Here is a 12,416-nt window from a genome sequence, read left to right as displayed (position 1 = left end):
AACAGTTATCTCCTTGAACCTCGTACTCCTGCCCCTGGTCAGGACTCGCGATCAAATCACTGCTCCCCTCTTGCTTCCTTAACCTTCGCAGCAAGCAAGCCAGGAGCTTCAAGCTAGATCGCGGGCAAGCTCCTCGTCCTCGCCTCCCTCACCTCCCCAGTCCGGGAAGGAGCCGCCTCTTCCGGCGCCTGGGAAACCCAGTTCTCGCCGCCGATCCGTGACGCGACTTTCGCGGGGCTCTTCTCCCCTTGGCTCCTCGGGCGGCGGGATGAACAGCCACGCGGCCGGAACCAGCAACGGCGGATCCGGGGATGCGGGCGGCGCTGGCGCCGGCGCGGCCAGGAGGAACACCAGGATGCCCAAGTGTGAGATCTCCCGCCGAATCTCTTGCTTGTTCTTGCCTTCTTGGCGGTTCTTTCGTGCGGGCTAAGGCAAGGGACGGCGAGTTGTCGCCGATAATATAGGCTGGGGTTAGTGGTGTGGTGTTAATTTGGTTCCCTTCGGGCTCCGGGGTGCTAGCTTGTGCTCTCTCCTGGCGTTAATCTAAGGGATTTTTTTAGCTGCCATATTATTTAGCGTGGTAGCATGCTTATTAGTGATCATAGCTAGTCCAATCGAGAAGAATAATCATCAAACTAGTTGGCACATGATGGTATTATTTGCTTACCGCTATAGCTAGTTCAATCCAGAAGAAAACCGTCAATCTAGTTGGTACATGATGGTATTGTTTGCTTAGCGATGTAGCTAGATCAATCCAGAAGAAAAACCTTCAATCTAGTTGGTACATGATAATATTATTTGCTTGTGTATGCACAATGGGTATCAAACTATCAATGAACCTATGAGGTCAGAAATGTAGTGATCTGGCTTGCAAGCCCATTCTTACTCCAAAGTTCTTATGTACAGATTCCAAGTTCACACAGCAGGAGCTGCCGGCTTGTAAGCCAATTCTTACTCCGAAATGGGTAAGCTTACTGGTTCAAGAGATTATGACACTATTGGTTTTGGAGAATAAGTAAAACTTATGTTGGAGCAGCTCACTGATGTTTCGAGTTTCAACTTGTGTTGTGTAGGTTGTCTCAGTGTTTTTCATCGTCGGGGTCATCTTTGTTCCCATCGGTGTTGTTTCACTGCTAGCTGCACGAGATGTATGGTGCCTGTTGTTAGTTACCTTATCTTAAGACTTAAGATAGGTGTCATGGTAGTTTCTGTTTTTTATTTATGCTGAACGGTTGCAGGTTGTTGAGATTATCGATCGGTACGATGAGGCATGTGTGCCAGGCAACATGACTGAGAACAAGCTTGCTTACATCCAGAATTCGAGCATACCCAAAGACTGCACAAGGACTCTTATGGTAATAAGCTTTGACTTTCCTGGGTATTGATTCACAATTTGAAAGATTAGAGCATAGAAGGAGCAAAAGTGGAATTAAATAGATTTTTAAAATGTTTGTAAAGTTGGAATGTACATTGCAGCTGTATGCATGCATTTTCGAGCACAATTTTCTTGGCTGTAAAATTGAACTAGTTGTTTCTCCAGGTTACAAAGGATATGAAGCAGCCAATTTTTGTTTACTATCAACTCGACAACTTCTACCAGAACCATAGGAGGTATGATGTGTTTTTGAGATTTTCAGGCAATTAGTTCAATCTTTATTCTTTTGCACAAAGTGGCAGCTATTCACTTTCATGATATTGTGAATTATCTTGCAGTAGTTATATGATTCTATTAAAATTGAAAAGCACAATACATAACAAATTAACTGCTAACTTGGAAATCTTTGCTAAGAATAGAATAGCATGTATTAGACATTTAGCATGCATGACATTTTCCTAATTCAGGTATGTAAAGAGCCGAAACGATGCACAGCTAAGAGATCCTAGTAAAGCTAACAAGACATCCGCTTGTGAACCTGAGAAGACCACGGCTGATGGAAAGCCAATTGTTCCTTGTGGTCTCATTGCTTGGAGCTTGTTTAATGATACATATATTTTCGCTCGTGGTAATGAGAACTTGACAGTGGACAAGAAGCACATCTCCTGGAAGAGTGATAGGGAGCACAAATTTGGCAAAGATGTCTATCCGAGCAACTTCCAGAATGGTTCACTTATAGGTGGAGCAAAGCTTGACCCAAACATCTCGGTATGTGAATTCTTGTTCTGCACCATCACATTGTGGCATATGCTTGTCATAAGGTGACTATTGCTCATTTAGTGTATATCTGCAACACCATGATTTCTGCCAAGATCATCTATGCTTCCATTGATTTCTTGTTCCCTTGATATAGAAAAGAATATCTGTGGGAGTTATTCATGTCAGTTGCATATTTTGTGACAGCTGAGCGAGCAAGAGGACCTCATCGTTTGGATGCGGACTGCTGCACTTCCTACATTCAGAAAGTTGTATGGGAGGATATACGTTGATCTCAAGGAGAATGACAATATAACAGTGAGGTTGAGTAACAACTACAATACATATAGCTTTGGCGGCAAGAAAAAGCTGGTCCTCTCCACTGCAACTTGGCTTGGAGGGAAGAACGATTTTCTTGGCTACACATACCTTATAGTTGGTGGACTCTGCATTTTCCTGGCATTTGCATTCACCTTGCTATACTTCATAAAACCAAGGTTAGTAACTTTTAAACTCGTGTCTGCTGCAATCGCTTGGAAATTGACAAGTTGTGTACTGGATATACTTGTAAGGTTCTAGATTAAGTCTGTAAGTTCATTGTATAGATGCATATGCTATCCACCGTTACATCAATATCCTACATGTGATGCATGTGGTAAATAATCTTTGTTTAGCCTATCAAGTTTGCGGAAAACCTGTAGGCAGGAATTTTGATTGCATTTGGTGCAGCGCATTGTATCTTAGCATCCCCTAGCCTCGTTGAGATTGAGGTGGCACTAAGGCATTGGGTTGCTTGAGCACAGCTCATGTTGTACCACTCTGGTTCCTTTGTTGAAAGAACTTCCATATGTGACCTCCTCCTGTAAATTTTGGTGAAGGACTAGAAACTAGGCAACTAGCTATTCCAGTTTACTTTTTTTTTTTTCTAGATGAAGGAAGTACAACTTCCGGCCTCTATACCAACAAGACGTTAGGACGTCAAGGATACATATAGCCATTACACTGCCACCATCTAGAGAAACTGAAACAAATCAGCTTCAGAAAATACAAAACAGAAAAAGGAAAAAAACCCTCTATTCCTCAGCTCTAAACCACCATCCACGCTGTTACTTCTGAATGCTTGCCTGCTGCAATTTCCGGCCTCCATAGTCTTCCACTACAGATTAAATGGATCTTGACGAACCCACAAAAGTTCAATGTCCACCTGCATCAGCTGGAGGGAAGAACATGGTAACATGTCAAAGCCAACCAGCTAAAGACAACACTTAGCCTCTCCATCGGCCGACCGAAGCAAAATCCAAGAACCACATTGTCTCCGCAGTCCGCACAAACTCTACCGTTAAGACAACTCATAAGAAACCGAAGTCGTACCCCTTTAGCCTTGCTGCAACGAAGAGGTCGAGATTCGTGAATCCATAGCAACGTCTCAAAGGAGGAAGCGACATTAGAAATACCATTGTCGATTGATCCTCAAATAAAGGGTTTTCACCCTGGATGCACATGACCTCAAACGGAGTACGATGCCACAATACTTTGACAATGCCTCAAGGAGGGGAACGGCGCCCACGAACCAAATTGGGGATTTTCACCCAAGGTTAGCACCGCACCGCACACGGCAAGCCGACAAAACCATCACAAAGTCCACAACCTTAACACCGCCGCCTCCACCACTATCGCTGTCAACCTTGTCGACAACCATCAAATCCCCCATCTCCCCACCGATAGACTCAGATGCCGCACTGCCAGATGCGCGGGCCTGATCGAGAACGAGGAGGGGAGGAAAGCGTAGTAGGGTGCAGGACTCCCCCTGTTGCCATCACCGTCGATGAATGAAAGCACAAAGCGTGCTATTCTTGCTTGTAGTGTTGTCAAGGGATTGGGCACACCCCTTTGTCGGCACACCATCGCAACCACCCGGAGCCAGGAATACCATGACAGTCGCCTCCAGCTACACCATCGCCAATGTCGGCTGGATCCAGGCCATCCCCTACCTCATCCTCCATCTCCTGAAGCCACCAGATCCAAATTCGGGGCTAAGAGGAGGGAACACGGATTTGCAACTAGTAGAGGAAAGCACCGTGCCAGCCCAACCAGTGCTGGCCATGGAGCCACCAGCCGTGCAACACGTAATCAAGCACATTAGCATCACATCCGAGGAAGAAGAAGGGGGAGGAGGGGCGAGAGAAGGAAGATGTGGACGATCGCCACTGGCCGCCGCCGCCACCCATTGGCGATGGCGGCAATGGCCGATCTGGCTTCTACGGTGGGGCTGGAGCTTGGCATGATCGAGTCTTTTATCATAAGAATGATCTTAGTAGAACTTCTCAATGCGTATTGAAGTATCCAGCATTATTTTTGTGGACGTATCTGCCTGAGTGTCCTTGTAAGTTACTAATTTAATTTGTGGGCTTCTGCAGGAAATTGGGAGACCACAACTACCTGTCCTGGAACAGACACCCTGCAGGACGCTAAGATTTTTTCGGACCCCATAACATGTAAAATGGCGCAACTACTTGAAACGTATCATGTATGATTGAAATACCTGAAATTGCCGTTGGGCGTAAGCAGGTCTATGGTTCAGGCTAGAACTTCATGTACATTCTTTGCAAAGGGATCTACGTGTCTACATCATTTTTGTTCTTTGTTTCCTGTGTTCTTTAGAGCTGCATATAGCAGTGATGTTGAGGATACCTATTGATTCCCAATACCCTCTGTAATATTTCATTTACCATGTGATGGTCAGATAGTGCATACTTCGGCTACCAAAGATCTGACTTCTGACGATCTGTGTGGTATCAGATTAATGTTGTAGGTTGATTGTAATATCCTCATGAATACCAAGTTATGTACAAATTAATAGTAACTGTGAGGTCAAAAGCTTATGTTTTCAGCAGATTTGTATGTCAACTATGACTATGCAGCCATCTTCTGTTGATATCTAATTTATATTGGAAGTACAAGCTGCACGATCGAAATGCCCTACTGCCTCATATAAGATGCATATGCAAAATCCATTTCTTCTTTTTTGCTCAGGTTAGAAATGGAAAACAGAATTAGAAAACTCGAGATGCATATGCAAAGTTAATTTCATCGTCCTTTATTGCTTCACACAGGTGAAGAATTAAAAACAGAACTTGAAATCTTCATCGAAATACAATTCATGACACTCTGATATGCTAGTCATATTCAGCAAACAGCATCAGCGCCAAATGCTACTGCCAGACAGCAGCTCAAGCTAATTACACTAGCCAGTAGCCAAGAATCATCACCTATATCCTCCCATTACAAGTTTCTTTTGAATCTTCAGTACATAACTAGCACATTAAAACTCGGTTAAGCCCCCCATTTTTAGTTTTTCGGACATTCCGTTCGGCACTTGAGCTGCTATGGTTTCCTCATTCTCATTCTTGGTGAGCCACTCTTGAGTAGCAACCAGATCGGGGAGCACTGTCGCACCAGACTGCCTCCAGCTCTCAGCGTCGGCGGTCTTGAATCGGTCCAGGAGCAGCGCATGCATCCCAATGCTCCTTGCAGGGGTGTAGTCCTTCCGCATGCTGTCACCTATGTGGAGCGCTTCTTCTGGCGCAACGTTTCCCGCCATCTCCAGTGCTATCTTGTAAATTCTTGGATCTGGCTTCTCAACCCCAACAATGCCTGAGAACACCCCAAAGTCCCATTCCGAGCCCTACTTGCAAGACCAAGACATGCATTAGAGTATTAGACTACTGCACTTACGAACGAGAAAACAAATTATTACAGAAGTGTGCAACTTTGATGTACATGTAATCCAGTGGATATCGAACCTGATTCAACCCTAAAGCTGGCAAGATTACTTCTTTGTAACGGTACTCTGCATCGCTGACAATACCAACTTTGAGTCCCTTTTCCCGCACCCATCTCAGGAAGGGTTGCGCATCAGGAAACACCGAGTATGGTGCAGAGGAGCCAAAAGAAGAATAAATGCGTCTGAAGATTTTCTCAAATGTTTCATCATCGTAGTCGTAGCCAGCCTATAGTATAAAATGGATTACAGAGCAACTGAATCACTAAGCCCTCTGAACAATTAAAAAGAGGCACCAATAGTTCCTGAAATAAGCTCCATATTTGCAGAAAACAATCTTACCTTAACGAACGAATTCTTAACACACGTCCTCCACCAATCAATGTTTGGCATCTTTGCTGCAAATCCAAAGCATGGATATTGTCTTGCCATCTCAGTGTATGCAAGCTTGAAACCCTCATGCATGCGCTTATAGTCAGGACATGGCATCCCGACAGACTTAGCTGCCATACAGTAGTAATCCCCAAGCTGTCCTTTGTAAGCGATCAGAGTACCAGTCACATCCACGGTGATCAAGCGTAACTTTGAAAGGAGAGGCATGCTTGATAATGATCTGAAAATGGCCTTTATGTATAATCTATCAGCAAAGTCACATAGTGAAAATTAGAACAGAACCAACTTTTTATGCAGAATCAGCAAAACAGGCAATTTAAAAATATGGCATGATTTCAATATCTAGCATTGCTTTTGCAGTTAGCTCAGCTCACATATAATGCATGAAAGGTGACAGCATTATAAGCTAAATCATTTGCACTCAGAAATCAACTTTGCAATGACACGCTCCTCCCTACCTCCCAGCTACTATCCAAGATTTTTTTCCATGTTCAACTAATATTCATTGCAATCGATGAAACACGAAAAATATATAAAAAAGGAGCAATATGCTAGAATACAAAAATGAGCAATGCTGAAGCAAATCAATGACACAAATCTACCAGCTGAAATGGTAAGAAAAGAGGAATAAAGTGGAAAGGAACCATGCCGGGAAATCATATTATCACAACATACAGTAATGGGGCATCTAGGATGAATGTACCTACTTGCACAGAGAAGTTCAACCAACATGGAAAATTTCCCCCTTCCATTAGAAATGACATAGTGAAACAAATTTAGAAGTGAACAGAAAGCCCAGTAACAGTGATCACAGCTACCAGGCAGGAAGAGAGCAAGATGTTGGATCGATCTTGGCCTAACATCAAATATCCCAACTACCTACCGAGTCCTAAGGGGGTATGACGCCCTCACCTAGCGCTTTGATTGGAAGCGCAGCCAACGATTGGTTGCAGTAAAAGAGGGAGCCGGCACCTCACAGGCCAAGGTTCTCATGAGACTCAGCCTACCCCACACAACCCAAAACCCTAAAGTGATCATTAAGGTGCAACAGCGAGGCGAAGGCCACCACCACCATCTTCATCACCATGCCGGTGACCGCAACATCTTTGCATGTGTCAACACACTTCACCAGCCTCGGCGACCTACTCCATTGATTACACACGATCTACACCAAGCGACAGCGTATCACCAACTCGCATCGACTCATCTACATCACGATTCACACTGATGGCGTCATTTAGATCCGGTTTGTCGTCACACTTCCACTAATGATGAGTGTTTGATCCTAAGGCTAGCCTTTGTGTTGATTAGAAGGGGAATTAGACCTAATATTTGGCATCAGAGCCATACTAGTCCCTAATCAAACCCAATAAGGCTTGTTCATGTTGAATTATGACCGGATGATGCAAATTAATGTTTGGTTTAAGTGAATTAGTCATGTTCAAGTCTTATTATGCTTAGATCAATACGATTATATCATTTTCATACACATATGCTTATGTTTTTGCTACATGCGATTATGATTAGGCCCAAATTTAGACTTAATTAATGCAAATTAGATGCAATTAGTCATGTTTAGCCCTAATTAGCCTCGTATTAGAGCTGTGTTCACGTATTAGGCTTCTATCATGTGTTTATGTATATGATTATGTCAAATTAGTCTCGGATTAGTTGATTTCCTTGCTTATATGTGTGTTTGCGTGTAAAGGGGGCTCGGATTGGGGATAACTTTGGGCTCGGGCGGCATGGAGGAGGGGAGATAATGTTTTTGCAAAGCCCTAAGAATATCCCTCACTCAAAAACTATAATCCTCAAATTCGTATCCCAAATCCTAAACCCTAAATGGGTTATCGCCAAATCCTACCCCAAGTCAGATCCCGAAATGTCGAAATCCTGAACCCTATCCCATGAGAAGAGGGCGCATTTACATTTTTCCTGTCGATTACTACAGCTGCCGAAGCTTCTAGATACTTCGCCAGCGTGTTCATCTCCTAAGGCCCGTGTCACGCGTGGATCATTCTCGTCTTCCTACGCCTCTGCACCGCCATCGCCTCCTGCGTGTGCGTCGGCTCCTTGTTTGGGCGGCCTTCTTTTCACCGCGCATGACAACCACCACCGCAAATCCACCGATGGGGCCGCACTCAAACTTTGCTACACGTGCGCCGACGGGTAGATCTGCTACAACGCCTCTCTCTCATCTCGCTTCTCAGTCCTCTCTCTCATCATGGCGGCACTCCCTCTCAGGTCGCTAGGCCAGCATTGCCGTTCACTCTCTCGCGGGGGTTGCAGAGTTTTCGGAGGGGAGAGATTTGAAATGGGCTAAGGTTTCGAGAACGAACGACGTCGGCCGGATTTGTTTCGACCGAACTCACCGGAGCACTGTCAGATGGGGAACGCACAACCGACGGCGTTTTAGCGCAGGAGATCGAGCTGACATGCGTAAAGGGCTAGCGCGGGGGTAAGCTGGGTCGTGGTGTGCTAATGGGCCGCTACGGTCGTCATTGGGCCAGCAGCGTGGATGAGGTATTTTAGGCCGCGCCAGCCAAATTGGGTCACGTGTGAGTATGCGTGAGGGTCGAGCTGGTTTTTTAACAGATTAGGCAGTTTTGGGTTTTTTATTTAAAGTGAATTTTCCAGTGAATTTAATGTTTTTCTTTTATGCACTGGATTTCTTAATGTATATAGCCCAAATTGAATAATGTTTAATGTACAAAAAATCATGATTATTTCTCTAGATAAATTGGACCAGCAGGAAGATTTATTTAGAGAATTTTGATGTTATTTTTTACCATGGTTGTATACTAACCACGTTGTTTGTGATCATGTACTAAATTTTACGTAGGTCCATAATTACTTTTTGACCAATGATTATAATTATGTGCCATTTATCTAAGTGGCTCGTAAGAAAGAGGATTCCATACCGTAAGAACTCTAAGAAGGGGGAAGCGAAGTCTAAGAGTTGCTAACGGGAAGGAAGTTGAAGTTGAAGCCATCGAATCACTTCCATTAGTATTAGATAGCGGCTTGATTCTTCACCTTAATAATATTTTTAATATTCCTACCATGAGGAACCTCATTTCAGTTTCTATGTTGGATGATTGATGGATTTCATTGTAATTTCAAAAACAGTAAGTGCATTCTTAAGTTTAATTAAAAAATTATTGGTCTTGCCCTTAGACAAGACATTTTATATGATTCCTCTATGAATCCTATGTATCTTTGAATGTCTATGATGTAAGTTATAAGATAAAAAAAAGTGCAAATGATGAGACTTCTTTGAAACGGTGGTATTATCATTTGGGCCACATTTCATGAGAGAGAATGAAGCGTCTCATTAAGGAAGAGATTATCCAACCCTTAAACTTCTCTGACTCTGACCACTGCATATGTTGCATAGATTTTTTTTTTTTGGGGGGGGGGGGGAGCTGTAGCCCATGAAAATTGGTCACGAGGAGAAACGGGTTTATGTTCCTGCACCGCTAATCCAAGAGACTTGCGTTCCTATGCCCCAGGTCGTTGCACCTTCAGTAGAAAATAATATTAGTGCACCCCCTGTTATCCCTAATGGTGCACCTAACGATGAAGCCTCAGCAGCCCCTACAGTACCTAAAGAACAAATCAGGAATGAAGATGCTAATGATATAGGGAAGACAGAAGATCCTAACTCGTATAAAGAGCATTCTCCTGAACGATTTAATACCATGAATGATGAATTGAAGTCTATGAACAATAATGATGAATGAGACCTAGTAGAACATCCCGACGGAGCTAAAACATTACGTTGTAACATGACTAAGGAATTGACTATAATGGATCTTTCTCTACTAGTCAGTGCCACGTCATCAGTCGTGTGACCACCACGATGGTGAAACCACTTCCAAAACTACCTCGAGGGGTTATTTAGACGGTATTGAATAGTTTGGGGGGTTCAATACCTGGTTTCATACTTCGGGGGGGGGGGGGGGGGGCGAGGCGTATCTAGACAAACCTCAATACTTCAAAGGGCTAAGTAGACTTATTCCAAGATAGAATCCAGGATCAAACTATCAGTGCTAAGCATATAAGCAATGAGTCAATGCTTGCGAATCCGCTCACTAAAGACTTACCACTCCATATTTTTTGTGATCATGTTACCATCATGGGATGATTGGAAAGTCTATGATTCTGGATAAGAGACAATTAAGCAAACCAACCCCCATTAAGTATAACGTACATCCATTTCGAGATGGAATAGTGCACTATAGGCACTTGGGTTTTAGTGACATTTTATTAGCCGTTGTAACGATTTGCCTTAGTGTGTTGTCTCATTAAGTGAGATTATGTCGTTAGTCTTATGATCAAGGGGGAGAATGTTAGGTTGATCTCAGCCTAACGTCAAATATCCCAACTACTTGCCGAGTCCTAAGGGGGTATGTTGCCCTCACCTAGCGCTTTGAACGGAAGCGCAACCAACGATTGGTTGTGGTCCCATCTTATCATGCACAGCATAAAAGGAGCGAGCCAGCACCTTAGGGGCTAAGGTTCCCATGAGGCTCATCCTACCCCACACAAGCCAAAACCCTAAAGCAAGGGCGCAACAGCGAGGCGAAGGCCGCCGCCACCATCTTCATCACCACTCCGGCAACTAAGACACCTCTGCCTACGTCAACACACTTCACCAGCCTCGGTGACCTACTCCATCAACTACACGTGATCTACACCAAGCGACAACATATCACCAGCTCGCACCGACTCATCTACATCATGATTCACACTGGTGGCGTCATCCGAATCCGGTAAGTCATCACGCTTCTGTTAATGAGGAGTGTTTGGGCTAGCCTTTATGTTGAATAGAAGGGGGATTAGACCTAATACAAGAACGAATATGTCATCACTACAAAGTACCAACAAACCCTCCAAATCCCCTGTTACCTCTAATTCAAGCAACATCTCTCTAGGCTATCTAAGCAACCATGGTTTAGATTCCCATTCCATCTATTTCTCAAGTAAACTAAGCAAGTAAGGTCATCACCCACCTCCTTGCTTCAAAAAAATGAAGTGCTCGATGTCACACACACCCAAGCAAATCTTAAAAGTAAACACTTGAATGATCCGCCACAAACTGCCAGGAACAAAACCGAAATGCTCCATTACCTCAATGAAAGGATCGAAGGTTGTACCTCCGGTCACCAACAATGCCTGCAAGAAACAGAATAAATACAGGATCCGGTCAGGCAACCAGCAGCGGTCCACCTCGCAAGATCCTATCTTTTGCGCAAGAACACGGCAACAACCAACAAACGAATACGCCAGAGATTACCTCTCAACCAAAGCAGCTATCCAACCAGGAAGGGGGAAATAAAAATTGCAGCTTTGGGGGCTGAGATATCAAGAAACCGGCGGCACCAAGGGGCTCCAAGGAATCGCAGAAATCGATTCTTACCGTTCGTTGCCTATGAGCTCCAGGTTTCGGGGTTTGGGAGGTGGGATCTTGCTTGGTTTTCGTCTGGTATAAGTAGTGGGAGCGTGGAGTGGAAATCTGTGGAATTGGGAACGGGATACCGGCGGTGATGGTCCACGGTTTTTGTTCATCGGATTTCAGGGATAATATATTAGGACTTGGGCAGAGAGCAGATAGGCGCATCTCTCCTGATGTAGATGGGGGCGAGGGGTTGGAAAGGATAGGTGTACCATGTCAGCAATAGACCTACTACTTTTCATGTCCACTTCATCAGGGAGGAAAAAGGCAGAGCAAAGCAAGGTTGTTCGGTTGGGTGCGAAAGCCAACCCTACCAAAAGCCTGTGTAATTTGGCCACCATTTGAATTGGTGCCGAATTTTGGTATGATCCAAAATTTGGCAAGATTCTAGCCTAGTTTTTGGTAAAGGCATGTGTGGCAAAATTGATAATCACATTGTGGTAAGGTAATTCTCTCCTTGATATGTGTATACTTTGGTTAGTGTTTGCTTTGGAACCAAATTTTTTGGCTATACCCATGATTTGGTCATGACAAAAAATTGTCAAGGTAAGTTGGGACACAATCCAAACAAGCACTAATCCTGAACTGAAGTGAACTCTTTGTGTAGGCTCATCTTGGATAGAACACCCCGTCGTAGGATTGAGGAGGAGTCA

General features: G+C 44.1%; 2 protein-coding genes across 4 annotated transcripts; one reads left to right on the top strand and one right to left on the bottom strand.

Moving 5' to 3' along the window:
- LOC133883234 (ALA-interacting subunit 1-like) lies at nt 1-5,021 on the top strand. The gene is made up of 8 exons (XM_062322485.1): nt 1-365; nt 907-965; nt 1,074-1,148; nt 1,239-1,355; nt 1,541-1,611; nt 1,843-2,143; nt 2,339-2,628; nt 4,549-5,021. The coding sequence occupies exons 1-8, from the start codon at nt 269-271 to the stop codon at nt 4,601-4,603; spliced, it is 1,065 nt and encodes a 354-aa protein (XP_062178469.1). The 5' UTR covers nt 1-268; the 3' UTR covers nt 4,604-5,021.
- Nucleotides 5,022-5,205: 184 nt separating this feature from the next.
- On the bottom strand, nt 5,206-11,916 carry LOC133883235 (uncharacterized). Of its 3 annotated transcripts, none has more exons than XM_062322489.1 (5): nt 11,605-11,916; nt 11,439-11,483; nt 6,255-6,536; nt 5,935-6,141; nt 5,206-5,816 (listed from the first exon to the last, which is right to left on the bottom strand). In XM_062322489.1, exons 3-5 carry the CDS (start codon nt 6,510-6,512, stop codon nt 5,454-5,456), a joined length of 828 nt encoding a protein of 275 aa, XP_062178473.1. In that variant the 5' UTR covers nt 6,513-6,536; nt 11,439-11,483; nt 11,605-11,916; the 3' UTR covers nt 5,206-5,453. The 3 variants fall into 3 exon arrangements, with proteins under 3 accessions (XP_062178473.1, XP_062178472.1, XP_062178471.1); XM_062322488.1 differs by having other exon boundaries at nt 6,255-6,525; XM_062322487.1 differs by having other exon boundaries at nt 6,255-6,549; nt 11,605-11,915.
- Between the last annotated feature and the right edge of the window lie 500 nt (nt 11,917-12,416).

The sequence above is a fragment of the Phragmites australis genome, chromosome 10 (assembly GCF_958298935.1).
Source record: "Phragmites australis chromosome 10, lpPhrAust1.1, whole genome shotgun sequence".
In the NCBI taxonomy this organism is placed as follows: domain Eukaryota; kingdom Viridiplantae; phylum Streptophyta; class Magnoliopsida; order Poales; family Poaceae; genus Phragmites; species Phragmites australis.
The sequence above is the reverse complement of the archived record's forward strand: the minus strand, read 5'-3'. Positions and strand labels throughout refer to the sequence as shown.